The following is a 25,814-nucleotide window of genomic DNA, read 5'->3' on the forward strand; positions in this document are numbered from 1 at the left end:
AGCGGACTTGTGTGCGTATATTAAAAAAAAGAAAAAAAAATGGCGGAGACAATTAATCGAAAGAAACATTAAAAAGAGAAAGTAGATGGACCAGTTGGATGACAATAATTTTAAAGGAATATCTAGACGTCCTGAAGTGGAGTATCTACTTCCGGTAGGGAACAGAAAGTTGGCGGAAAACTACAAGACAGAAATAAATAATTGTTCTATTAGAAAAGATTTAGGGAGGAAGACTGGAGTCTGGTAATCGTTGCGATACCTGCAGGTGGAAACCAGGTCTTCGTATTGGCGATCGAAAGATACCATTTCATAGAAAACTGTAACATGTAACGTACGCAATCGAATCAATAAGAATTCTTCCACTCTGTAAGCGCGTAATATTCAACGAATCGAAACAAATTTTCGAGTAATCTGTAACCTCGTCCGTATTAATAATTCTATTCGAAAGTGCTCCGTCCCCAGAGGGTTAGCAAACGTGGTCCGAATATCATCCGTTAGGGTAAGAGTCTCTACGACGAGTCCTCGACACGTTGTCAGCCACGCTACCGATATTATCGATTCATTTTTCGAATTAAGCCCATTATTTTACCTGCACTTTTCTCATGTTTTAAGATAGGATACTTGAAAGGAGCTCGAATTTCTTAAATTTGGAATGCTACTTCATTACTTTAGACCTCTAACTCTACCAGGAAAGTTCCAATCTGTCCCAACGTGATTTCGTATAGAATAATTCCGAGGGTTGAAAAGAAGACAGCGTACCTGGTGAGGTGTCGGCTGTTCTCATGAACGGCCATCTCCGAACTCTTAAACTCGTTCAGCTCCTTTCTAATAGCTGCCTTGTCCTTGGGAGTCAACCGCGTCCAAGGCTTGTCAGCCCTTCTATCGTAGTCGTGAGCCTGCGTGACTTCAATGTAGTCGTTGAACCTGATGATCTGCGAGGGGAAACAGAACGTTATCTCGTCTTCTGCCAGTTCTGAGTATCATTCAGAGGTCTCGTATCAGAAACAGACTCGTCGACTTGCGATATAACTCGTTCACTTCGTTAAATCGGTACTCTAGTCTTTATTGAACTCTCTTTAAACTAACAAGTATTACGATATTAACGTGACTTTTGTCGTTTATATTCTATTCGGTAACAAGGAGCGAACAACAGATGGAAGACATCGTACCTTTTTCTCCTTAAGCTCTTCGACGGTCGGTCGGAAGCTGAGTTTCCGCAGCAGGTATCGCTTCTTTTCCTCCTTCTGTTTCTTCTCCTCGGCAGGACTTTGCTCTGCAAGCACGTTACACGTCGTCTCATTCATCCCCGACGGTACTCCACTTAATTTATCACGCGTCGCGAGCAAAAAGAAACGGCAACACCACACCCAGTTACTCAACATTATACTTATTCATGGAATAGGAGCTTACTTTTCAAGATATTTCGCTCCTCCAGTTCCTCCTGGGTTGGCCGCATGCTCAGCCGCCTGCAACAACAATGCCACGCGAGTCAGCCTATCTTCTTAATCCTCTTCGGGGGTTCAAACGGTCAACACAGGGTATAAAACCAGCGCGGGGGTAAACAAGTGATTCACCACAGCCAACTGTTTGCTTTCTGATCCGGTGTTAATCTCTTCTAAAGACAGGAATGATCTCGTAGGACTCGTCAATCAACATGGGGACTCGGCTCCACGAATGATTCAGAGTGTATTCAGACAGGAGTATGCGTACCAGTCCCTAAGCGTTCCTAATCTCTCGGGTGAGGGCCATTTTAGCCCTGAAATCTCTCAAGGTACTTGTGTAATCGTCGTCGGGGGCGTTTTGGGACAAATTGTTTTCGTTACATTTATGTATTCAAGATCAGGGCTTGATGATACGCTTATCGTTTATGTTAAAACGTGCTTCGATCAGCTGTTTTACATACAAAAGCCAATATTATTTCGTCTCGGATAGCTAGTCGAAGTCATCGGCGAAGCTTATCGAGGAAATCCCGCTTTAGGTGCGAAGCTCCAATTATTCGATGGTTTATCAGTATATAATCACTTGGAGCAGATTACTCGAGCGATTAATAGCGTCGCGTCTGAGACTGGATCTGTTAGATAAGCTTCACCGATGAGCTCGGCCAGCAGATCTGGAGTAATATTGGTCATTGTACCGGAACCGTTGGTATTATCAACTCGTGAACTGATTCGAGAGAGTCTTCAAAATTTCAACGATTACAACGGATGTTGTCTTACGTAGCAAAAGCGAGTGCAACTCTTTTTAAATATGGAAACACGAATGAATTCTAAACATAGAAAAACGATGGAGAGGCGAAGCACGCCTCTAGATAACAGGTCCATTCATCGGCGTTGGCCATGATCGCCTCGGAATCCATAGACGGTCAGATTGGGGAAACAAATCCTCGGCGTTCTTGGTGGATTGCTAAATTTAGGAGACCCCCCGGCGGTTTCTCCGTAGCAGACTCGATGCGAGTGCATCGATTTGCTCCAACGTAACTCGTTGGGCTTGCAATCGATATCGCGAATAGTTCAGGCACTCGCCTTTCTATGGCCAGAGTAGCGTCGCTATTCACGGCCACGCAAGATACGCGAGGATTCAATGGACGCTTCAATGCTCCCTGTGAATGGCGGCTGGGGTGTTCCTTGGAATAATGCCTGGCACGCTTCTTTCTATCGTTTTTCCGATTTCATTTCAGGGCTGTTAAGGACGTTCAGCTTTAATATGTTCCTTTTTTTCGCGAGGGAGTAAACTTGTTTCCATATACAAACAATGAAGGGCCCTTTCTGAAGGGGATATGGGAGCTTCTGGACCATTTCTGAATTTAGTATATTAATTGTATCATAAATACCTAACAATTGAATATTGACTAGGAAGGAGATCTAGCTTGGATCTATATTTCACGTAAATCAGAGTGTGAACCGTTCTTCCTCGGTTACTTTTATTCAAATCCAGAAACGTTGGTACCGTTATGGAACATACAAAAATAAAGAAACTGTAGGAAAGATGGAGAATCTTTTCACCTGATGAGCTTGGCACCAATTGCCTCCTTCGTTTCCTGCCTCTCATTGTCCGTCTGCAGCTGAAGGATGTTCCTGTTGATGAGCTCCTGCCTGTCAGGCCTAAGGGCGAGCTTCAGCGACAGCGACTCCTTGCGCGCAATCTTTGCTGCCAACCGGCCTGCAATTAAACAAACAATTTAAACCATACCTGGACCGTTCGGTACCACGCTTCGTCTCGGATTTATTCCCTTTTCAAAGTGAAACCCCGAATCGCGACAGCTGGGTCACTTTTGCCGAGGCTTTTTCAGGTGAAAGTTACAAACCAGAGATATCAGATAAATTGTTTTGACTCGTTGCACTGTTGCTTTTTAAGAATGACATGACGCTTTAATCGCGTAGCTAACAGAGAACAACTAATATAGACAATCCTATGTCCTCTTCGACACTGATAGGCCATTGGTACACGTTTCACCTTCAACTTCCGCTACTTCAATAGAAAACGTCGGAATCGAAACACGCAATAATCTCTCGTCGAAGCGTTTTATTCTATTTTAAGCCCGATTTGTACGCGATTTACCATCGATGAGCGAGGAGCAGCTGTTGCTGCGACGCAGAGACGGTTCGCGTTTGAAGGGTTTGATCGAGCCACAGGCGATCGACAGGGCCGACGCGGTCCAGATCGACAGCATGGTGTCATCGCTCCGTTTGCTCTCGCGACGACTACCACCACGCCTAACTCCAAGCTCGGACGCCTCCGTGGATTCTGATCTCACTCGCGAGAAAATGTCGAATCGGAAACCAGCGATTTTAATTTAAATCTGAATTTTATTTCATGAGAGCAAAATGTAGGATTAGTTTAGGAATTAATTTAACTCAAACGACGACGTTTGGGTCTTCTTCCAGTGTTACAACACTAATATTAACCAACAGATCGAAAATAGAGAATTGGTAAAGGGCAAATACCAAAGGAAACATCAAAGTGTACCATCAACGTGGAAGCTACCTTCCATAAACAAACATTTCATGGAAAAATCGCGCACACTAGGGATGAATTTTCGCTTGCAACTCGAGTTTTCGATTCGCGTGGCGGATCGAGACGCTAAACGATTCGTGGAAAACCGAAGCAAAACAACGGCCAGAAGCATACTGAGCCACTTGCCAGCTATCTTCGGGGATTAATATAACCTTCGAGATGTTTGCGTGATCGCGCGGCTGTCTGTGTGAATAAACGTATCTCGCCGCGAGTATAATTAGTCTGGTCTACGAATGCTGATTCTGAGGTCTTTGGCAAACGAGCCTGCCACTGGTCGGTCCCTTCGCGCCTTCAATTCCGGCGGAAAGGTCCTGCGAGGACTCGTAATAGGTATGCAAAATTCCTGTCACATTTACAGCTACGACTGTCACTTAAAAGTTCAATCCCTGGGAGTTGAATGCTTGACAAATTTTGAGGCGCGCTGATTTTAAACAAACATGTTCTCACGATGGCCTAACAAGCTGAATTAAAGTGCGATCGTGTATTATTTGAAACTCGAGTGAATCGTTTCGTTGATGTATTTGTTACTTCGAGGAATTTTTACGAGAATTGCAGAGGTGCGTTCAATCGTACTAAATTAAACATTAAAGATTCATCGTTAATTTGACTCCAAACGCTAAATATGCGAATCTAATGAATCTAAAATAAAACAGCGAGAAAATTGCAACAAAAAATGTGCAATCTCCTATCCAGGAAAATTGCTTTCCCCGTCAAGAGAAAGAATATTACCGTGAAAGAATCAGGTTTCGTAATAATTATTGCGCTGAGTGTACCATTAAGCTCGACAGGGCTGGCACAAAAGAAATTCTCTAAAAAGCAATTAGAAAAATGGTTACAGTCGGTTCCAATCACTGGAATTAATTGTCAAGTAGCCGACGTTACGTTAACAAAGAACAAAGGAGAAAAAATTCCAATTAGAAATGGCGACAGTTGCAGCCCCGTTTATCGTTTATGTAATTCGTTCCAAACGAAAGAAACCGGAAGAGCTACGATGAAGGCGAACGATTGTTCACATTCACGGAGAAGGTGGCACGAAACATATTCTGGTACGTATCGCATTCTGAACCGATATTACATTTTGGTATCAGGAGCACATAATATGCGAAGAGGTGGGACGTTTGCGCCTACGAGCAGGCAACCATCCCGACATATCTGTAAGTATAGGTTGCCTAATTCAAGGGGCAAATTTTCCGGTACGTATCGGAATTTTGGCCGTTTTTGCATTTTGGTATCAGGAGCACATAATATGCGAAGAGGTGGCACGTTTGCGCCTACGAGCAGGCAACCGTCCCGACATATCTGTAAGTATAGGTTGCCTAATTCAAGGGGTAAATTTTCCGGTACGTATCAGAATTTTGGCCGTTTTTGCATTTTGGTATCAGGAGCACATAATATGCGAAGAGGTGGGACGTTTGCGCCTACGAGCAGGCAACCGTCCCGACATATCTGTAAGTATAGGTTGCCTAATTCAAGGGGTAAATTTTCCGGTACGTATCGGAATTTTGGCCGTTTTTGCATTTTTGTATCAGGAGCACATAATATGCGAAGAGGTGGCACGTTTGCGCCTACGGGCAGGCAACCATCCCGACATATCTGTAAGTATAGGTTGCCTAATTCAAGGGGCAAATTTTCCGGTACGTATCGGAATTCTGGCCGTTTTTGCATTTTGGTATCAGGAGCACATGATATGCGAAGAGGTGGCACGAAGGAAATTTGGTATGTATCGAATTCTGGCTCGAAACTTACCTTTTGTATCGGAAGAACATGATGAATGAGGAGGTATTATAATTCTTAATTCTGAACCGAAACTTACCCTTTGTATCAGGAGAACTTGATGAGTGAGGAGGTATTATAATTCTTAATTCTGAACCGAAACTTACCTTTTGTATCAGGAGTACTTGATGAGTGATGTGGTATTATAATTCATAATTCTGAACCGAAACTTACCCTTTGTATCAGGAGAACTTGATGAGTGAGGAGGTATTATAATTCTTAATTCTAAACCGAAACTTACCCTTTGAATCAGGAGAACTTGATGAGTGATGTGGTATTATAATTCTTAATTCTAAACCGAAACTTACCCTTTGAATCAGGAGAACTTGATGAGTGATGTGGTATTATAATTCTTAATTCTGAACCGAAACTTACCTTTTGTATCAGGAGAACTTGATGAGTGATGTGGTATTATAATTCTTAATTCTGAACCGAAACTTACCTATTGTATCTGGAGCACTTGAGGACCGAAGAGGTGTGCCAGGGAAAGGAGTGAATGTGTTAGGAAATGAAGAGAAATTAAAGGTAAATGTCAGGTGGCGTTAGAAGGTGTTAGTAGATTTTAGGACGTGCTAGGATGTGTTAAGAGGTGTTAGGAGGAGTCAGGAGATGTTAGGAAATGTCAGGAAATGTTAGTAGGTGCTAGGAGGTGTCGAAAAGTGACCGAAAAGTTAGCATCAATCACTGGTGACCGAATTATTTTATCAAAAAGAATTTGAAACGTCAATCTCTCACTCGTAGCTCAATCTGACGAAGATTGAAATGCGAAGTTGTCACGTACTCGATTTCTACACGGAGTTCCATGTTGATATTTTATGAACACGATACTCTTTTACGCAGTTTCAAAATAAATTTGATCCGAGGGGTATAATATCAAACGTGAAAAAGTTTCAAGTAGAAAGTAATACGATTCTAGCGAAAATTAAAAACTCGCCGCGGGGCTTTCGCGCGGAAAATTATGAAATTTGGCCGTTGTTCGACTCGTGAATTAACTTTTAACTACAAAATCAATCGTTTAAGTAGCGTTTTATAACCTGTGGCTCCGAGAGCGAAAGTTGAAGGCTACGTAATGTCCAGTTGTTTTTTTTTTTTGATAGGATTATAATTTGTTTCGTAAACCGAAACTATTGTAAATGTAATTAATAAATATTTGGCCATGCCTTCTCCATTATAAAATAGCTATTAAATCGATACTTACTTTTTTCGTCGTCGTAGTCGTCCCTGTAAAGTACCTGTCCGTCACCAGAGTCGCCATCGACATCTTCCCTGATCACGTACGGCCTCGCGTTCTCCTTGTTCTCCAGAGTACTCGGCAGGGCGAGGCCGAATCTTACTGGTCGACTGCTGGAAGAAGCGTCGAAGATGATCAGACGTTGGATTGATACGTCCCCTAACATCGGAGCAAAATCACTTGGCCTATCGGGGCCACTTTCCCAATCCCCACGAGGTCTTACAAACGGTGCCTCTGGATAAGTATTTAAATTTCAATGAAAATCGGGGCATATAAACTCGTAAAAGAAGAAATTAAATTTCTAAAATGATTAATTTTGTTTACCAATTGAAATTCTACCCAAAGCCATTCCTTTTAGTTTTCCACTGCGGAGATGGTTTCAATCGACCAGATGATTTTGTACCGATTATTATTAGCCAGAGCTGTTCGAGATCCTGGAATATGCGAACATTTCAGGAATGCGAACTGTCGGTGTTTGAATCAAGCTTTGCTAACTAGCAATTGCTAGGTAGTCTGCTTTTTCCCTGGATCTCGGACAGGTCCAATAGTAACGTTGGTCGACGCTACTAGAATCAATGTTCTACTCTACGACGTTTCAAGTACGAGATGCATATGGAGGGGATGAAACAACGCCAGTGACATGAGGGTTGGTGAGGTGGGTTGTAGGGGTGGAGAATGCACAGTGTGACGTCGATGAAGATAACAGAAGCAACTTGCTGGGCTCTGAAACGGACACCGACGTCGTCCGTTTCGAAATGTGTTATCAACGACGTCGACGCTGATAACTGTTCCGTTCGCGACGTGTATGCTTTTTCATTTGCGTTGACATGTGTCGCGAGTAACTTTTTTTCTCCATTTATAAATCTGTTTAGCGAATGAACGATCGTTCTAACGTCTGGAAGTAAACGTCGCTCGATTTGGTTTGCTTCGATTATCATTTATTTTTCTGTTGGGATCGATAGATCGTACATAATCGATGGTAGGATTTCGAATTGGGTAAATTAATATTGAAGGTTTCATTTTCCTAGCCCTTTGCCCTAACGTTTAAATCTCGAAATTATTGAGAGCCAAAACACACACAACATCGATGTTTTGGGGTTGGACTAATTAATATTTACAGCGTAAAGGATTAAGAATACATAGTCGACACTTATAGAGGACATTGGTATATTAACAGAAACTTGCACAAACACGTGAAAGGATTTTCAAATATTGGGATAATTTAAAAGTCGAAGCAATTAGAAATTATTTGCTTCTCCGCGAGATTAGTCGAAGGAAGAGTCGCGAAAGGATTCCGAAGGGGTGTATTCGAATTCTCGACGCGTTTCCAAGTCGATGAAGCGAACGAGCTTAAAAGCGTCGAAGCCACGCCAATGGAACACAAAGAGTGATACAAAAAAAAAAAGAAAAGAAAAGAAAAAAACTACTAAAAAGGGAAAATAAAAGAAAACGTCAGGAGTTCCCGACGTGTTGCTTGATCTATCACACCGTGAGATCCTCGTTCTCGTCGATCGATGGTTCGAGGTTCTCGACCGCGCTGATAATGGTACGTGTGAAGCGTTAGGCGACAGTTTACAATGGGTTTCCCTAAGGTTTTCTCATGCTTAAGGTCGCAAGTTTACCATGCTCACGGCGCTCGTGATGCTGACACACAGAGAGACGAGAAAGAGTGAAAAAGGAAGAGACGAAAGATCGATACAACAAGGTGGAAAATTAAACAGTGAGAGAAAAAAGAGAGAAAGAAAGTGAAAGATACAAACTTGTGGAGCCAATAAACAACGGAACGTTCTTGGTTTCATGTCGCGGAATGAAAAAATAAATTATGCGAAACAGAGATTACGTATTAAAGGTTTAATTAATTTATGGAATATCGTTGGATCAAATAAATTTTAAAATAAAATAAAACGATTCATTTATATTCCAAAGTGATTCCGAGCATGAAACCAAGATCGATGAATTGTTTATCGACGCCATATGAAACCATGTACTTCAATTCAAATACAAGCACATCATACGATCAAAATTTTGAAAGATAAAAAGAGACAAAGAGATCGGAAACACTGTCTGTTCTCTGCGATCAACCGCCGCGGATAAGACAAATATTTATAATATTATACATATATATATACATACATATAGATATATATATGTTTGTATATTATATATAAACCGTATCGGTGTTTACATGCTTAGTTAGAGCAATGCCCAATTACCATATTCTCCTCCTAGGCCCTAACGGTGGCCTTCTGGTTAAGCATAAGAAAAATACGATGCTTTACTAATGACTGATAACATGTTAATGGATGTGCGTTAACTCTTGCGTGAGATTATTCGTCTTTAACCCGGAGCATCGTTCTCGATTCCTTCGATATCGAGTCTCGCTCGACTGTTGGTTTTGTCGCTTTCGGAACTCTAAAGAACCCGCTGCGCCTTCGTTCTATCGAATTATAACCGTGCAAACGATATCGAAATAACAAACGTGTTTTCGCAATGAAAATTCTCGATCGCGAGATGAAATAAAACTCAGGCAAAGGGAGTCGACAATAGTAATTAATCCAGATTCTGATTAGTTCCCCGCGAAACAAATCGCAAGTCCAACGACACTCGGTCGATAGAGAACCGAAACAAGCGCGATGCCGCTGTCCGTGTGAGTAAAGTGATCGACAGAATTCGAGATAGAATGCGGTGCATGTGCGCGTGAGAGAAAATGACAAGGCCAGAAGGTGAAGAACGACGTTCCAAGACGAGTCGGGCTACTTCAGGGTTTCGGCTACGTTTTCCATTAAAGCCCGCGGTAATTAAGCTCGCGACAGTCGGCTCGAGTCCGTGGACCTTTCATCGTCGGCCATTAAAACGTCTGAGAGACTCTCAGCCGCTTAAACGAAAACAGAATCGAGTGAAACGGACAATTGTCGCGCCTCGGTGCCTAGAACGTCGTCGAACCTTGAAGGAGGCCCGAATTTTCCGATGAATCGAAGAAAAGACTCGTGGACGTTCAACCAAGGCGCTCGAACTTTTGTCGAGACTCGCTGAGGTGAGATGGGGTCACTAGTCGTTCGTTTAAAGCTATTGGACATGTGTTTGCGGTCCTCTCTGGGTTAGAAAATTTACGGGATTCGAGGAAAGCATTTCCGAAGAGTACGCTAAGATTGTTACGTGACATCACCTGAATGAAACTAGTCTTTGAGTTTTTCCTAATTTATGTTACGAGGTGAACGTAAAAATCTTTTCATCGCAGACAATCTAGAACTACGAAGAAATCTCTATCGAATCGAAAAGCATAAAATTATTCTGTATGCTTTGAAATGACCGCAAGCACACACGGTCTAAAACGATAAACTAATGATTCGTTACGACTAGACAACGCGTAAATGAAATTCTAATTTGAACAATTGGCGAAACAGGCCCTTTCGAGTCTATCGAGAATGATCGAATCTGGAGGGCGTCTCTCAGCGGAGAATCATTTGGAATTGCACTAACTTGAAGGAGGCTTGGAGCTCCTGGCGCAGGGTCAACGGCCTGTTCTCCTGCGTGGGCGTGTTCTGCGGCGTTCCAGGCCCGCTTCCGGAGCCCCTCTTCTTCAGCACGCTCTTCAGCGGGACCGCGTGAAACTTAGGCTCCTTCGCGGGTATCTCCTCGACCCTCGACGTGTCGATGGCCGGGTCTGGCTGAGACATCCTGACCACATACATGTTGTCGTCGTCCTCCACGTCGAAGTCTTCCTCGTCTTCTGCGACACACCGGGAACATAGTCATATCAGTGGCGTTCTAAGATCTACGAGAGGGGTGGATGATATATGGCGTACCTTCTTCCTCGTAGTCTGACGATAACGGGTTCCTCGTTTGTCGCTGTTTGGCCAATAACAGAGTAGGACTCGAAGAACTGAACATCGGCGGGGGTGGAATCGGTCCGATCTCGCTCAACGGAATCGGCGGCTCCGGAAGCTCCGACAGCATCATCGTATTTTGAGACGGGAGGGGGAAGCACCATTCGATTACTTCCTGGGCCTCGGCGCTCGGCTCCAGGACCCCATTCTTCCCTGAAAACAAACGAAAAGAACACACGTTGATTGTAACTTCCTTTTCAAATGCATTTCAAATAAATATACAATACCTACAAAGTTTGAACTGGTTCGATAATTTCCCCCAAAAATCTCAACGCTCCAAAGATCCTCTTACGAAATAGCAACGCAGAGAAATGTTCATACCTAACACGAGATGGCAGGAATTTAATGCCTGGCCGAGAATGTCACAAACGAGGTGGACAGTGTTATTCATAGACACCGGGATTCTGGTGGAAAAGAAGCGCGTGCCAATCGTTTCGGGAAACATGATTCACCGAGAAGAGTATAGCTGGCGGGAGGCTTGGCAAGTACGCGTAGCGTTCCCGTGACGAATTACGAAATTCCTTTCTGAAAGTTCGTCCCGTCGACGGATTCCCTCGTGATTCGCGCTTCTACTTGCTCCTTTTTTCATCGTCGCGTGGTATCATTTCCCGTCGCGATTTAATTCGTCACGCAACGGCGCCGCCCTCGCTAAAACGTAATAAATTAAGACTCCGGTGGCGTTACAACAGGGAATCGCGTAATTCCATATCTCAGCGATGACGCAGAGATTCCCCCGGAAATCGAGATTCCACTTTTAAATTGAAATTCTTTCCCGCTCCGCTGGCACGCTTGGGAAGTTTATTACGTTTACTCGTCTCCGCATTGTGACGTTTACGCGAGGATTCCTTATCAAAGCAACTAGTTTAATATTCCTACAAATATTTACATGTTTCTCCTCGGGCTGAGTCTAATTTATTCCTGATCTTTCTAAGATGGAAAAAACGAAGCCCAAGTTCTTCCTAATCACCAAAAATTCCTCTTGCTGCATCTCGAGATCCGCGCAAATCAAGGAAATGCCACGAAATCCCAGCCACGCAAAGTTATTCCTCACGCGAAAAAGCTTTGACACTTCTACATCATCCCCGAAACTTTGACTCGAGTCACGTTCTAGGGCCTAGAATCTAGGCGAATACTGGCTAAGGGTTGCGTCGTTCCTCGAGGAGAGGATCACCTACGACACGTGTCTCCTTTTTCCAGGATCTCTCGATCCTCGGGCTCCCGATCGCGCTCTAAATGATGCAATTTCGTCGGGACGCGACCCGAGTCTTTGAGAGACTCGGTGATCGAACGATGATTTCCGAAGAAAAGAACAAACGAAGCTTCCCGGCAGCGAAAGAGGATCGGGGAGGGCTCGCAAAGAGAAGTCTTCGGGTGATTAAAGAGAGAACTCGAGGGCAGCCTCGAAATTCCGTGTCTCCGGCGTAGGAACGCCCGAGGAACTGCAACGAAAACCTGTTACCAACTTATTTCCACGGGGAGAGAACTACGGCGCTGTCTTTCGCGCGTCACGAGTCTCCGCCAGGCTTCGGGCTAAGTGCTCGCGACGAGGGTGCTATTTCCTGGAGGACGTTATCACTTTTAGCTGGCCGACAAAGGTTCTGCCCGAACCTCGTTCCCCGTCTCCTTTATTGTCAGGAGTTAATAAGACTCCGCGATCGATGACGCGACGAAGCGTTTACGTGCTTCGGCTCGTGGAAGTTTGCTGGTACCGAGAATCGACGCTTTTCGCGCTCGTCAATTCAATCAGAATGTTATTCTATTTATTGGGGACATGGAATTGAAAGTATCATCGAGTCCCTGATTCTGATTGAGACAAATCTTCCACTCGAAAACGTGAGCTTTAAATTCTAATAAATATCGTATGGAAGCTAAGACGTTGAAAATTCTCTTTCTCAGAACACTGAGCGAGATACTCCGCGTCAACGTTCTACCCCGTGGAACGGTTTGCACGGAGGAGCGATGTTTTTCTACGGTTGCCTTAAAAATCTGCAAGACGCGTTTGCCAAAGAGCGTGTTCCTTGATAGCAGTTGTGTATACGTTGTAAGATTTTATCGGAAAGTAAATTCGCGGAGCGACAAGTCGAAGATAAAAGCGAACTTTGAAGTTTCGTGGGTAAACGGGGAGTTTTAAAGGCGATTTGCGACGGGGAACCAAGAGACACGAAAGTTTATCGTTTCTACCTTCTTGGGAACTTCTCGCGAAATTGACGGAAACTTTCGGTTCTGGTTGGGAATGGAGATGCTGTTCTTTTTTATCTCGAGCTGTTTCGCTTAGCGAACTCTTTGGTACGAGTTAACGAAATATAACGTTCGTTCGACGAGTTGGGAGAGCCATTGGGTTGAAAACCGACGCGACTGGGTCGCGTACTTGACTCCTCTCGAAAAATATGGATGACTCCTTTTTCCGCTACTGTCACGCCTCTTGAACGTCTACAATTTCAATTACTTTTATTTGTTGCCTTTGACGGATAATTTTATAATAAGGAGTATTGGTTTTCAGAGAAACGAAGTGCTCTCTGTTGTGCTGCCAGATTCGAACTATCTGTCCCTATGGCTATCGTAACTGTTTCCTGTAATGGTATACGAGTTTGTGCCTGAGAATACGACGCAGAAATATTACCTAATAACAAATTCTTTACGACAAAGGGCAGCACACGTTAACAGTCGATAACCTTGAACTCCAACTCGTTCCAGCCAACGTGATTTGCGACGGTGACGAGGATTTTTAGATATCGCGAGTCGATATGCGGTATTTAATATCTCGCTCGGGGGGAAATAGGAGAACGAGTATCGCTGTATTAAATTGGCTGCCAGGTTTCTCATAATAGTAAAATCGCGTTTTAACGCGCGACGTGTAATATCGATACCCTGTCTCGTATAACGCGCAGCTTATTCGAGCGTCGAACAATTTTTTTCACAATACAGAACCTATTATTTCAATCGTGGCGCCGATGGACGTAATCTGAAAAGCCGATAATCTGTATAAGCCGCTCGTATTATTTTTACTGCTTTCTCGCGTCGACACAGAGCGTGCCATGGACGGGATTACGACCGATCGTCTGTAATCTGTCATTACGAAAACGCCACGAAAATTAAATTATATATTTTTTTTAACCAAACATCATTAAACGCAGATATACAGAGATGAGAGATGGAGAGATTCCACGTGCATTTAATAGCAGGATTATTAACGAATAAAATACGAGATTAATTCGACGCAAAAGTTTTTTTCTTTCTAAGGGTGAACTGGTTAACGGCCCCCTTGATTTTTATCGCGCGTTACCTTCGTTCCTGACATTCGCGCACTTTTGCCAGGCCCTCGTGTCGTAGAACTTATCGGAGAAGCAGTATTCCCAGACTCTCGGTTAACGAGGCATCGTAACTCGTGAAATTATTACAATAATTTTCTGTCGCGTCTGGCGTTATACGAGACGCGTCCGGTCACTGCATGATCGAGCTTTCCTTCGTAGCTTGCAGCGATTATGTGATGGATAACGCCGTAGAAACTTTCGTCGATCCATTATACTGTCGGAAGGATGTTTGCGGCGTGAATTTTTTAACGCTCTAACTACCGAGCAAATCGATTTGATCCACGCGTAAATAACGATCGTTATTAGAATAGGATTAAGGGTGATTGTATTGGCAAACTGATCATTTCCTCGCTGCTATAATTTCTTGGATATAGTAACACGTTTAGCAGGTATGCATCGGTGGTTCTAGCGTTAAGGAGGTACTTGTCGTTTATCTCTGCTCTCTTTCTTTTTTATCATCGTTCCCGTGAAACGTAGCGAAAGCTAAGAAATACTTATTTCCCGAAGTTTACCAATCCCAAACACCTACAAAGTGGAACGCGTTTAACCTATATTCGCTGTACTCACTGTCGATCAGCTTGAGTCTCCTGCCTACATCCCTGGATACCGCCCTGGATACCGCCCTCGATACCAGGTTGTGCGGCCTACACGGCTTTTGCTGGTCCCCTGAATTCGGGGGTTCGGCCAAAACCGGCATGTTGCCGGTCGTAGCCGTGCCCTGATTCGCTTGCGGCTCACCGCCCGGCGATACCGCGCCATTTGCACTCTGTTCAGTCTTTTCTTGCTTCGGCTCTGCAACAGAAAAAAAAAAAAGATTCGAAACCGGTCAGAGCGTGGGCGGTGAAAAGCGTTCGGGAATCGCGAGCGACCAGCTACGACCGAGTCAAGAGAGGCTCGACGATTGAGAGACTCGAAAATATTGCAAGCTTCGTGGAAATTGGCGAGTATCTTCTCTTTGAAATATTCGTGTCTGCGAGGATTCAATTTTGAATCATCGAGTTGCCGAACTTCCCTTGTCCAGAGTGTCCTAACGCGAGTTCATACTGTACTGTTCGTTCTTGTATACTCCGATACCTAAGCTTAAATAGCTTCTACTTTTCTGTTCAACGATAGATACACCCGCAGAGGGTAGTTTCACGAAAGAGAGCAGAAATATTGTGAAATTAACGAACGTGCACGCAAACGTTCTTCCACAGTACCGATTTTATTCGACCACGAAAGTAGCTCACAATTGTGCTTGTTAGCAACACGAACGCGAACAGTCGTGGCTACCAAGTGATGTTGTTTAACGCAGGAGATGATAAACTTGTTCGTTTAGATCCCCCGCGTAAACTACAATTTACGTCCCGTTCTCGCAGATTTATCGGCGAGGACAAAAATTGCACCACTAACGCACAGGTGCATTAATCCTGATTAGACTTGTCTTCGCCGTATTTGTCGCCGTTTTCGGTTACAAATCCTCGGTTGGGTCATTTGTTCCGCGTCCGCTTTGTCAGCGTGATTATCTTTGTTACGTGCGACCAGCGGCGGATACAAATCGTCGACGATTATTTCAATGAAAACTGGAAGTGGAGCCAATGATTCTCAGATTTACGAATCCTCGGAATCGAAGCTTAAAAGGAAAAATTCGATAACTTCGATAAAACAAGCACCGTCTAATAATACCGATCTGAGGAGTCGGAATGGTCATTTCAGGAAGCTACGAACGCGTTCCTGCTCTACGAATTTAAAAGGGGAGCAAAGGATTCGTCATACGACCGTGGATAGAAATAAATTGCGCGATCGCGTTGCCAGATGCTGGTTCAGATCGTTGACCATCCACCTCCGCGTCAGGCTCTCTGTTTCTGTCATCCTTCATCGAGGGGAGTCGAACGTCACCGGGTGACTAACTTCTCTGTTTTCGCGCTCGAGGAATTTTCGAGCAAAGGCAAACATGCGTTCCTTTTTGGACCGCTGCGCTTCATACACATTGTATTTACACGAGTATTTATAAATTTTGGCGAGTAAAAGGACACTTATAATTTTCAAAAAGGGCGCCAAAAACGCGCTACGAAGATTAAAAATTCTCAGAGCGCAAGGGGTTAATTCTACGCAAAACAAAGATACACTTAACACATGTACTTTACCAAGAAGAACATTACGTGAAAAATAATATTTAAAAAAAAGCGAGGTATTCAAAGGGGTCCAACAGAGATTAGAATGACACGAAGACAACGATCAGATGCGCAGCATCCTAGAAATCGAATTTATCCCGTACGGATTCCCAGACGGGAACGAAATCATTCGCGGACGGTGACGTATCGCCGCATGAAATGGGATTTTCGTCGTCTCGTGAATAGCATGATACACACGACCTGGTCCTCTACGTTCCCAAAGGGGTTCCTCGACGTCCACTTGGAAGATCGCCAATGGAATTCCGAAACCAAGTCGTCGACGCAGCGTAACTAATAACGTCAACAATGTAGAGAGACCGAAGGTCGACCGACTGGACATTCCCCACAAAGTGAAACCAACGTTGAACATGTTACGGAAGGGATGCAGGTGAAGCATGCGATTATATTTCGCGCAAATTCCGAGGAATATTGTCGTAGAACCGATAGCTAATTTACTGATTTATTTCTGATTAATTAAATTAGAAAAGGGTAATAAAGATCATTCACCGACTCTATGACACAAGCCAGCTTCCATTCGAGCCAATAATTATTTTAACGAAGTAGCTATTATTTTCGTCACAAAAAGGAATGTGTTTTCTAAAAATGTAATCAGTAGACAGAAATTATTTTTCACACCGAATTACTTACACTTCTACATTCCAGTTAATTCCCACTGCCCTCTTGTTTCTTTAAACTTCGTACAACAAAGGTATAACGCAATTATTCAAATAAATCTGATGCTCGATTCTTCCGAACCGACTCTTCCTCAGCTTTCCGAAAGCCACGCTACGTGAGTATTTTTAACAGCAAACTAACTCTCCGTGTCATAAATGACCATAGTCAAAACAAAGGAAGTGTCCAGCCTCGATTGATCGCGCAACATTCGCGAAGGGGTTAACAAGCACGGCTGCCAGAACCTAATCGATTTCTAGTCGATCACGGTGAACTTGTCGCGAACGCGAGCGTCGTTCCGCGTAGATGGAACGCACGGATCGTACTGTTAGAAACTAGAAACTCACACGGACGAAAATAGATTAGAAACGTTGGGTGGATTGCGCGACAAACACCAACGTCGACCTTCTCGACGCTGGCGTCCCTCGTTACCCCAGATTTCTCGTCATTAGTTGCCACGGAGTCGACTCGACGCGCTTTAGACGCAAATTTATTAGGCTCGACTCGATCGAAGGACAAGCGTGCTAATGCCTCCATTGTTTAGGGATCTTTCTGAATTTTCTATCTAGGGGAGAGGCTAAACGTCTGCGATTCAGGCTTCGAAAATAAAAAAATAAATGCAAATAAAGAAGGTTTCGGTTTAATTATTAAATTACGCTTAGGCTCAGGTGTCCCGTTGTTTATGGTTGCCATCCCTTGGTCCGTAACCAACAGAATTTCCTTTGATTAGTGTTTCCAATGGTAATTATTAATTTACAATGGTAATTATTAATTTACAATGTCGCAATTGCAGCGCGTTGTAGTATGATATTTACAATTTACAACATGATGGTTGTTACATTGCACTATTCACATTTAATAATATCATGTGCCATTATCTGGTACTATTATAGTAATTCCCGTCCTCTGGTTCCAGTTATTCTTATTGCCTTGCGAAATGAATAAATTAATATTATTCTCGTGTTATTGTCAAGCATTAAACATTACGTGTTTCCGTGGTTGGAGCACGCGTTTGCTGTGTGACAAGACAATAATGCGAGTATAATTAGGTTGTATTTTTACGTATAAATATCGCGTTGCGTAAAATCATTTGCGGTTATGTAATCGATCGCGGTTCAAGTGGATATACGATGAGCGAGCATCGAGCATTGCGCTTCGTCGATAATGAATTCTTCGCCGCGAACAGCGTTCTGAAAATACAAAGTATCCGCTGTATTTTAGACTACTCGTATTCACGTATAGGTAGAGTCTGTTTATTTCCAACTGTTTTGCATTCTCTCGTGTTGCATTCGCGTTCCGTTTTCTTGCACTTGCATGTAACATCATCATCCTCAAATACCCGAAGAACAATAGGCTTCGAAGCGTACATATTGTCTTTGGCAGACCGTCTGCTCTTCGAGCGGATATTTTTCGGCGTTTCAAAGCAAGTAGTAATCGATTTATTTAAATTTCAATTATTAATTAGTACCTACTGTACCGATGTACAAATCTAGCAAACTCGAAGTAGAAGCTAATTCTAAAATAGATGGTCTAAACGTGAAATGAGTAATTGTTGGAGTATTCGCGCTGTTCGGTTATCAACGTCAAAGGTTCAACGTCCAGCAGGAATGCGAGATTAGAATTCGAACAGTTCCAATAATCCAATCGCTGCGATCGCGTATAAATCTGTCGAGCGAGGGAAGAAGCACGACCGAAATAATTCACAAACTGCATCGAAACCGATGCAACAACTTTCTTGCTGGTTTGATACAGCTCTGAGTGCCAAGTTTGACTCGCGCAGTTGCTCGACATTCCACTTGCATTTTCTATGCCAAGTGCAGGAACCTGTGCATCGAGTGCATCGACGCGCACGCACCTGCACGCATCCTCGGTTTCGCGCGAAACGTTTCGGAGACACGTGCCAAGAGATCTCGAGATCGTAATACGTGAATAAGCCCCTGTTCGGGCATTTGTCATAATCTGTTAAATATATTGCGACGATTTATGGTTGAAAATAATTTCGAAGTCTGGCTTTCGAATTATTCTAACGAATTATTTTTAAACTTCGGCTTTCTACTTGCGCGTAATAGTGCCTCTATCTCTAGTGCTTTCCATGAATATCTGATAAATATCTTTATTAATATTTAATATCCTACAGTTTATAATTATGAAATATTTCTAATAAAAGTGACTCGCTTTCGTTGTTCATTTAGTAGGATATAATTTATTGCTGAATTTTGTACGTACTAGGAACGTGCAACGAATAACAACGAAGACCACCCGTAAAGTGTCAGAAAGTAACTCGACTGATCGATCAAACCGCAACGAGTGAAAAACGACGATAGCAGTCGAACGTGAAAAATTCATTTGTTCGTCGTGCTCGATTGAATTGCGATAACCAAGCTCGCGGTTTTGCCGCGCATAACTAATAAACTTGTCCTTTGTTTTTTTTTTTTGTTTTTTTTTTTCATTAGTTTTCAATGTTTCTGAAAGCGATATCAACGCGGTTAAATAGAGCACAGAAATCGGTTGCATGACTACATAGAACGAACAAGGTAACTTTATCCAATGCGGTGTACTTTTTAATTAGCTTCACCTGATAAGAAACTTCGTCGTTGACCAAAACTCACAAAATTACAAAATACATCGAAAGAACTTCCGCAAGCAACCTCCACGTCCTGAGATCTGGTAATAACGAGCTAATGGCTGCGAACTTGTAAAATCTTTACATAATATAAAAAGTGGGAAAGCACCTCTTACCTACTTCATCCTGCGTGGAAATTGATCGTAAACGTTAAATCGGTCTGACGTCGTATAAGAAGCTGCGCATCAACAATTTCTGCGATGGTTATTTTAAAATTTTATTGTTAATAAAAATGTTAAGTACGTCACGTTTCTCTACTGGAATATTTTTGCGGACGCGGCCAAAGCTACGTCGGATTGCCTCGTGTATCTCAAACGCATTAATCGATTGACGCCGATTGGTCCGCTTGTCGGAAGTCGGCGTTTATCGTTTAAAAGCGACCGTGACGCCTTCGCGAAGGCATTCGACTATTTTTCGCCGTTTCCATTAAAACCGTGAGATCATCGTTTGCTGCGCAGCAACTGGGTTTCTCGAGCTTTAAAAGGGCAGTCTCATATTTTCAGTCGAGGGTAGTTGTTTCTCCTTTTCTACTTTCTTTCTCTTAATAAATTTATTAGTCGATCGTCGTTTAGAGCAAGAAAGCTCGAGGTTCGTATGGAGAATTCTCAATTTGCTGGGCGTTCTATTGTGTAGGAGCGAACAGCATCGCTCGTGTTCACCGCGAAGCAACTGTGACACGTGTCCGGGTGTTATGGATTGGAAACACGTTTTAGGCACAATGGTCTCTTCTGTCTTTCGGCGGCACGCGCGAAATTGGAATCACCATCCGCCACGCACGAGCCAACGGGCGTTATTTTCGGCCAAAGCGACAGCTGAAATTGAACAAAGCCGAGATGCGAAATTGCAGCGCGGAGGATCGTTTATTTTGCGGATGGTGTTTAGAGACTCGTAGAAATGTTTCTTGACAGTTTCGTCCAAGAGTCATGTTTCCCCAGACGCGGCAAAGATATGGGAAAATACAAAATACTGTACACTTACAAACGTTTACATTGTTTAGAACTTCGAGAACGAATTGATTTCTTTTCAAGGAACAACCTTGAATTTCGTTCAAGTAAAAAATAACGCGTTATGCATTCGATGCATGAAATATCTCTTACCGAATAGTGTATATTCACAATCCCTATATTTATGAATCACATTTGACCATGAATTATCGAACGAAATTACGTAAAAAGGATACGTCAATTTATCAACAATTGTTGATACGATCTCGTCTCATATGGGCCGTATGGATTGCGCGACATCGCCTAAAAGAATCGTATCGATTTCCTCTTTACGCTGCAGTTTCATTAAATCACTGTAGATAATTAAATGAAAGTATAATTGAATCGATATTACACAAACCACGGAAATGGTATCGTTTTCTATTCAATTGCGATGCGCTACGGGAGAGAATTGGGTATCTATACCAACGTTTGAATGGTTTCGTATTTTAAAACAAAACGCTAAGAAAGCTAGTAGTACGAGTCGATCATTAACGAAACAGAGATCAATGAATTTTTGCTGTATCGGTTCAACGGATTTTTATCCTCGACTAATTCACAACCCCTCCGCCTTTGATCATTTCCTTTCAATTTCCTTTTCTGCAACGAGAACCTCTCAAACTTTCAGCGCTGAAGTGCTGCAAACAAGTGGTACGAATCAAAGATTCACGACTGAGAAATGTACATAGCTTTCCTTTCTTATTCACCCTCGAAAGGTCAGACTTCTATGTTCGAGATGGTCGCACGTTCGCCATCTCTTATCACCTTTTTCATACTTCTTTTTCTCGAGAAGAAATCCCTGCGAATTATTAGGAAGTATAAACATTTTTGATTGAGGGATCTACATAATCTTTTATTCACTTTCCGACGCTTCGAACAAAATTCCGCTCCTATCTCTTTTCTCTACGAAGAAAATTCTTCAAACTCATCCGACGAAAAGTCCCCAAACTACGCTACGCTACGAATCAACGATTCAAGGTTCGAAAATTCAACAAAATTTTTCCACTCCCTAGAAATCGAACGTTCGAACATCTACCTCGAAGAAATCCACGTCTTATACCGGCGATTCTTCGCTGTCTGTGTTTCTGTTATCAGAGTCAACACGGGGTAATCGCGAGGCGTCTCTCGCCCGAAAACACGACAATGGCTGAATCGTATCGATCGTTGCCCCCTCGTCGAGCTCCATCGAAACGATAATACTAAACTGCAGATTCGCATCATTGGGCCAGCAACGCGTCCAATAAAAGCCAACGTTATCCGCTGAAGCAGCATTGTTTACGGTTCGCTCGAGTTCCGAGGGTGCTTCGCCGATTTTTCTCCCCTCCCCGCCCTTGCCCTGCTTCTCTTATTTCCCTCAGGTTAGTGCACAACAGTTGCACCTTGGAACTCCACGACCGTTTATCGGCGGTTTCCACCCAACCTCTTCGAAAAACCGGAAGTTTTCGTAATTGCTTCCACCAGCCCAACGGAATGACCCAGTATCTGGCTTCTGGCCGATCTTATCGTCGCTACCTACAGTTCTCCTGCACTTTCTTTCATTATACACCTCTATTCAACTATCTCAGCGACGAACGAACCGAAACGGAATTCGGTTGGTCTAGAAATAAGTATGCGAGCAGACGAAGCTAGTTAGGGGATGGAAAATGTAGCGCGGCTTTGATCGTTAATTATTCAATGCGGAGAATAATTATATATTAATAAAAACTGCTAATAGAAACTACCCGAAGTTGGGTGATGCATTCAACTCCGAAAGTAGAGCCTCGAGGAAGAACTGATTCATAAAATATGCAAGTCCGCGAGATTAATTCAACGAATAGTCGCGCGGTAACGTCGTTCGAACAAATTTCACGAAACAATTCTCGCCCCGTGGCACGACCCACTTTTTTTACGCGACCTGGTTCGCGAAACTGTCTTCCGAAGAAGAGGAAAAGGGTAGCTAACAGCGTTTCCGTTCGTCGAAAAGAATATAATCGATTTACACGCGGGCGTTTTCATTTTTTCGAATCACGGGAAGGAAATGTTGGAGGGATATAAAAAGAAATGAAAAAAAAAAAAAAAAAAAAAAATACGAACTTGCCCGTTCGTTTCGATTCCAGGTTCGTCTCGAATCCAGTTCGAAGCGTGTGCACGGATACTCTGCGCGCACAGACACACAGGTGTGCAAAATAATGTAGGCCAACGCTTTGATGTTCGACCGACTCGCGTTGTAAAAGATGCTTTCGTTTGGCACGAAGCAATTTATGGCAGCCATCAAAACTCCCGTCCCGTTTCCGATACATCTTTCATTGCGTGCGCGGTTCCGTTGCATCGTGGGAAACTCGGTAAACTGTTCTCGTGGTTTCTCAATTCTTCAGCGAAATGAGATCGGGTAATTAGGAATCGGGCAGGTGTGTGTATTCAACGATGATTTACTCGATCTTTCTAGGCTGGAATACCCGTTGGATTTTTATTAATAAAAATATTTTGTACTAATATTAAACGCTACTCGAGCAGCATGAGATCATTAAACAATGAAATGAAGTTTTCGATGAAGCAAATAATAACTTTTGTACAATTCTAATTGTCACACACTACAAATAAAAAAAAATATTCCATGCAATAATTCACCCACTTTAATGGAATCAATTCCACCTCGCGTTACTTTAATTTTCCAGCAAAACGTAAAAGGAAAAACGTTTTCGATCGCTTGGAGGAGAATTACAAAGCGTAAATCGCGAAGTTCAAAAGCTGAGTTGGAGTAAGCGAGAGGAGAAGGCGAGTCGTGGGTGCCTGCGACCGATACAACGAGAGAGGATGCGCGCTAGAGAATAATCAAGTACCAGGGAACAGCGATAACGTTCTTCGTCACGGTCGAGTGAAAACGCGCGATCCTCGAGCGGCCATCACTTTTGCCCGCCACGGGTTTCGCTGATACGACGAACGCCGCAAGAAACGAGTAATTTTGCTGGAGCTTTAAGATGCCCTTTGGCCCAGGTTCCCCGTCTCTTAGACAAGGGAAATTACTCCCACGCGTTAAGAGAGTTGTGGCGTTAAGCGTTCGCGGGAACGTCGAGGATATATGAACCGATGAAAATCTGTCTCGGGACTTTCAATTTTTAACGCGTTCCGGAAAGGCATATATACGAGGGCAGTCAGAAGTTTCTTCTTACACCGGTTGCTTCGAGATAAAGAAATATTATTATGTTAGATAATAGGAGATAATTATTAGGAATGTTGCAACTTTTGCGTGTAATGTAAGGATATTCTTGACGTAAATAATTTCTATTCATTACTACGTCAAAGATAACATAGGTTACAGGAAGGATAATTCCTTTCATATTGGACACACGACTTGTCTGACCATGGACGATCTCTTTCCCCTTACTCCACTGTCTTGTTCTCTCGTACGGTTTCTCGAAACGATTGCGCCCTGACATCGACTTATACAGACCTAATTACCTTTATTTCCTACATACGAATCAACAACTCAACAACCATCTATTATTTTATCTCGCCACTCTTTCCAAACACGAGAACAACCACTAACTAATCTACTCCATGCGTCGATCGACCACGGGAAAGAAAACAAACGAGCTCGTCAGGCTTCAAAAATTATTGCCTTGCCGACATCTTTACGCTTGTTTCGATGCAGAAAAAATAAGCGTCTAGATTTCCAGGAATCACGTTCCACAGATTCATCGCGGTTCGTTCTATTCTCGATCCGCGGATTTGTTGTCTCAACGCGCGTGACTACCGATTCGTGGAAGCTACACGATCCGTCTGGTCGAAATTAACGTGGACAGGATCGATAGAGCGTCGGAGGAATTTCCGGACGTACATAGCGAAATTACCGCGTCGTGCACGGAACCCGATGGACAGACAAGGTGAGCGCAATGTTATCGTTGGTCGCTGCTCCAAGAGGTCAGATACCACGGGAACATGCCCTGGCGCATCCAGTTTGCCCTGCGATCGATTTTACGCGGTAAGAACTTGTTACGCGTCTTGAGATGGTAATTTCGACGAGACTAGCCTGACACGAGCACGGACGTCTGCGTGGGGTAGAGCGCAACATCTCAACCAAATTATCCCTCGCGACTTCGATTAATAATTACTGGTCGAGCAGCAATTAGTTCGCGCGCTACGTTTTGCCTTCTAATTCTCAGTGCTTGTAATTCGTCAGGTGGACCCAAAGTACGAGACTGCTAAATTATGGGTCACCGATGATTCATTTCTCGAAGGAGTAATGTATTGTCAGAATTTATTATTACTTTCGAGGAAGTAAGTTTCGTAAGTAATTCACATCTTACATTTGCAACGTGACAAATTACCGAATCATATAGGTCACCGGTGATTTATTCCTCGAAGAAGTGCATTGTCGTTCAATGTCGTTCTCTGACAGTGAATTAATGGCGAAAGGCATTTTTTCTCCATGAAAGCTGCAAGAGAGCTGCGAGATCACCTCATTCGTTGGGTTCCTAATTACCGTACGACTTTCTTGAAAATTTTCTATCTAACCCAATAAAATTACCGCGAGATGTAGCGACGAACACGAATTACCCAATGTCCGTCGAATCAGGTTCACGTTTCCCGTTTCGACGATTAATTAAAAAACGACCACGTCTCGCACGTGCTGCGTCGACCGCAATTATCCCGTTCACGCTACATTTGTACACATCGCACGAACGGTTCGTTTAACAGCCCGTAGTCACGGTTGGTTTCGTAACTTTCGGTTAGTCCGATCATGGCGGAGAGAAACGTTTGACTCGGCAGTAGTTTCGGTCGCCCTAAGGTCAGACGCGTCGCGGAGAGGCTTCCAGGCGGTTCTGGTTCGCGACAGACGGCCAAGTTAAATGTTTGACTACTGTATTACTCGAAACTCTGATCACACCCGGCGGCCTGATCGCAATTAAACGACCTCACGCGTCGCCGCAGTTTCGTTGTTTCCCTAAATACTCGTTCGTTTCGTCACTTTGAGCACCATCTGGGAATTAATGTTTGGTCTAGATTCTATTTGACAAGGGAACGTCCATCGAATCTGTAAGTGGAATCTCGAAGCGAAACGAAAAAACTATCAAAAAGACTACGAAATTATTTAGATTGAAATCGAGGAGGGACGGATATATCTTCTATCGTTACAGGGCACTCGTGCTTGAGTACGATTCACGCTTGAAAAAATTAGTACGTCTAA

At 43.3% G+C, this 25,814-nt stretch overlaps 1 protein-coding gene across 17 annotated transcripts in view; it reads right to left on the reverse strand.

Annotated features, from left to right (window-relative positions):
• Positions 1-25,814, reverse strand: part of LOC128891508 (phosphatase and actin regulator 4) — a 224,540-nt gene that overhangs the window by 7,416 nt on the left and 191,310 nt on the right. For 11 of the 17 annotated variants that reach the window (XM_054151005.1, XM_054151009.1, XM_054151010.1 and 8 more), the window contains 9 exons: positions 14,784-15,008; positions 10,825-11,058; positions 10,499-10,748; positions 9,232-9,264; positions 6,986-7,131; positions 3,003-3,159; positions 1,411-1,466; positions 1,170-1,273; positions 760-932 (listed from right to left, as the gene is read on the reverse strand). In XM_054151005.1, coding sequence (XP_054006980.1) covers positions 760-932; positions 1,170-1,273; positions 1,411-1,466; positions 3,003-3,159; positions 6,986-7,131; positions 9,232-9,264; positions 10,499-10,748; positions 10,825-11,058; positions 14,784-15,008 — 1,378 coding nt within the window. Of the gene's footprint in view, positions 1-259; positions 318-759; positions 933-1,169; positions 1,274-1,410; positions 1,467-3,002; positions 3,160-6,985; positions 7,132-9,231; positions 9,265-10,498; positions 10,749-10,824; positions 11,059-14,783; positions 15,009-25,814 lie in introns of all 17 variants that reach the window. The other 6 variants (XM_054151004.1, XM_054151002.1, XM_054151003.1 and 3 more) reach the window with 6 other exon arrangements.

This window comes from Hylaeus anthracinus, unplaced genomic scaffold, assembly GCF_026225885.1.
Source record: "Hylaeus anthracinus isolate JK02 unplaced genomic scaffold, UHH_iyHylAnth1.0_haploid 12002, whole genome shotgun sequence".
NCBI lineage: Eukaryota > Metazoa > Arthropoda > Insecta > Hymenoptera > Colletidae > Hylaeus > Hylaeus anthracinus.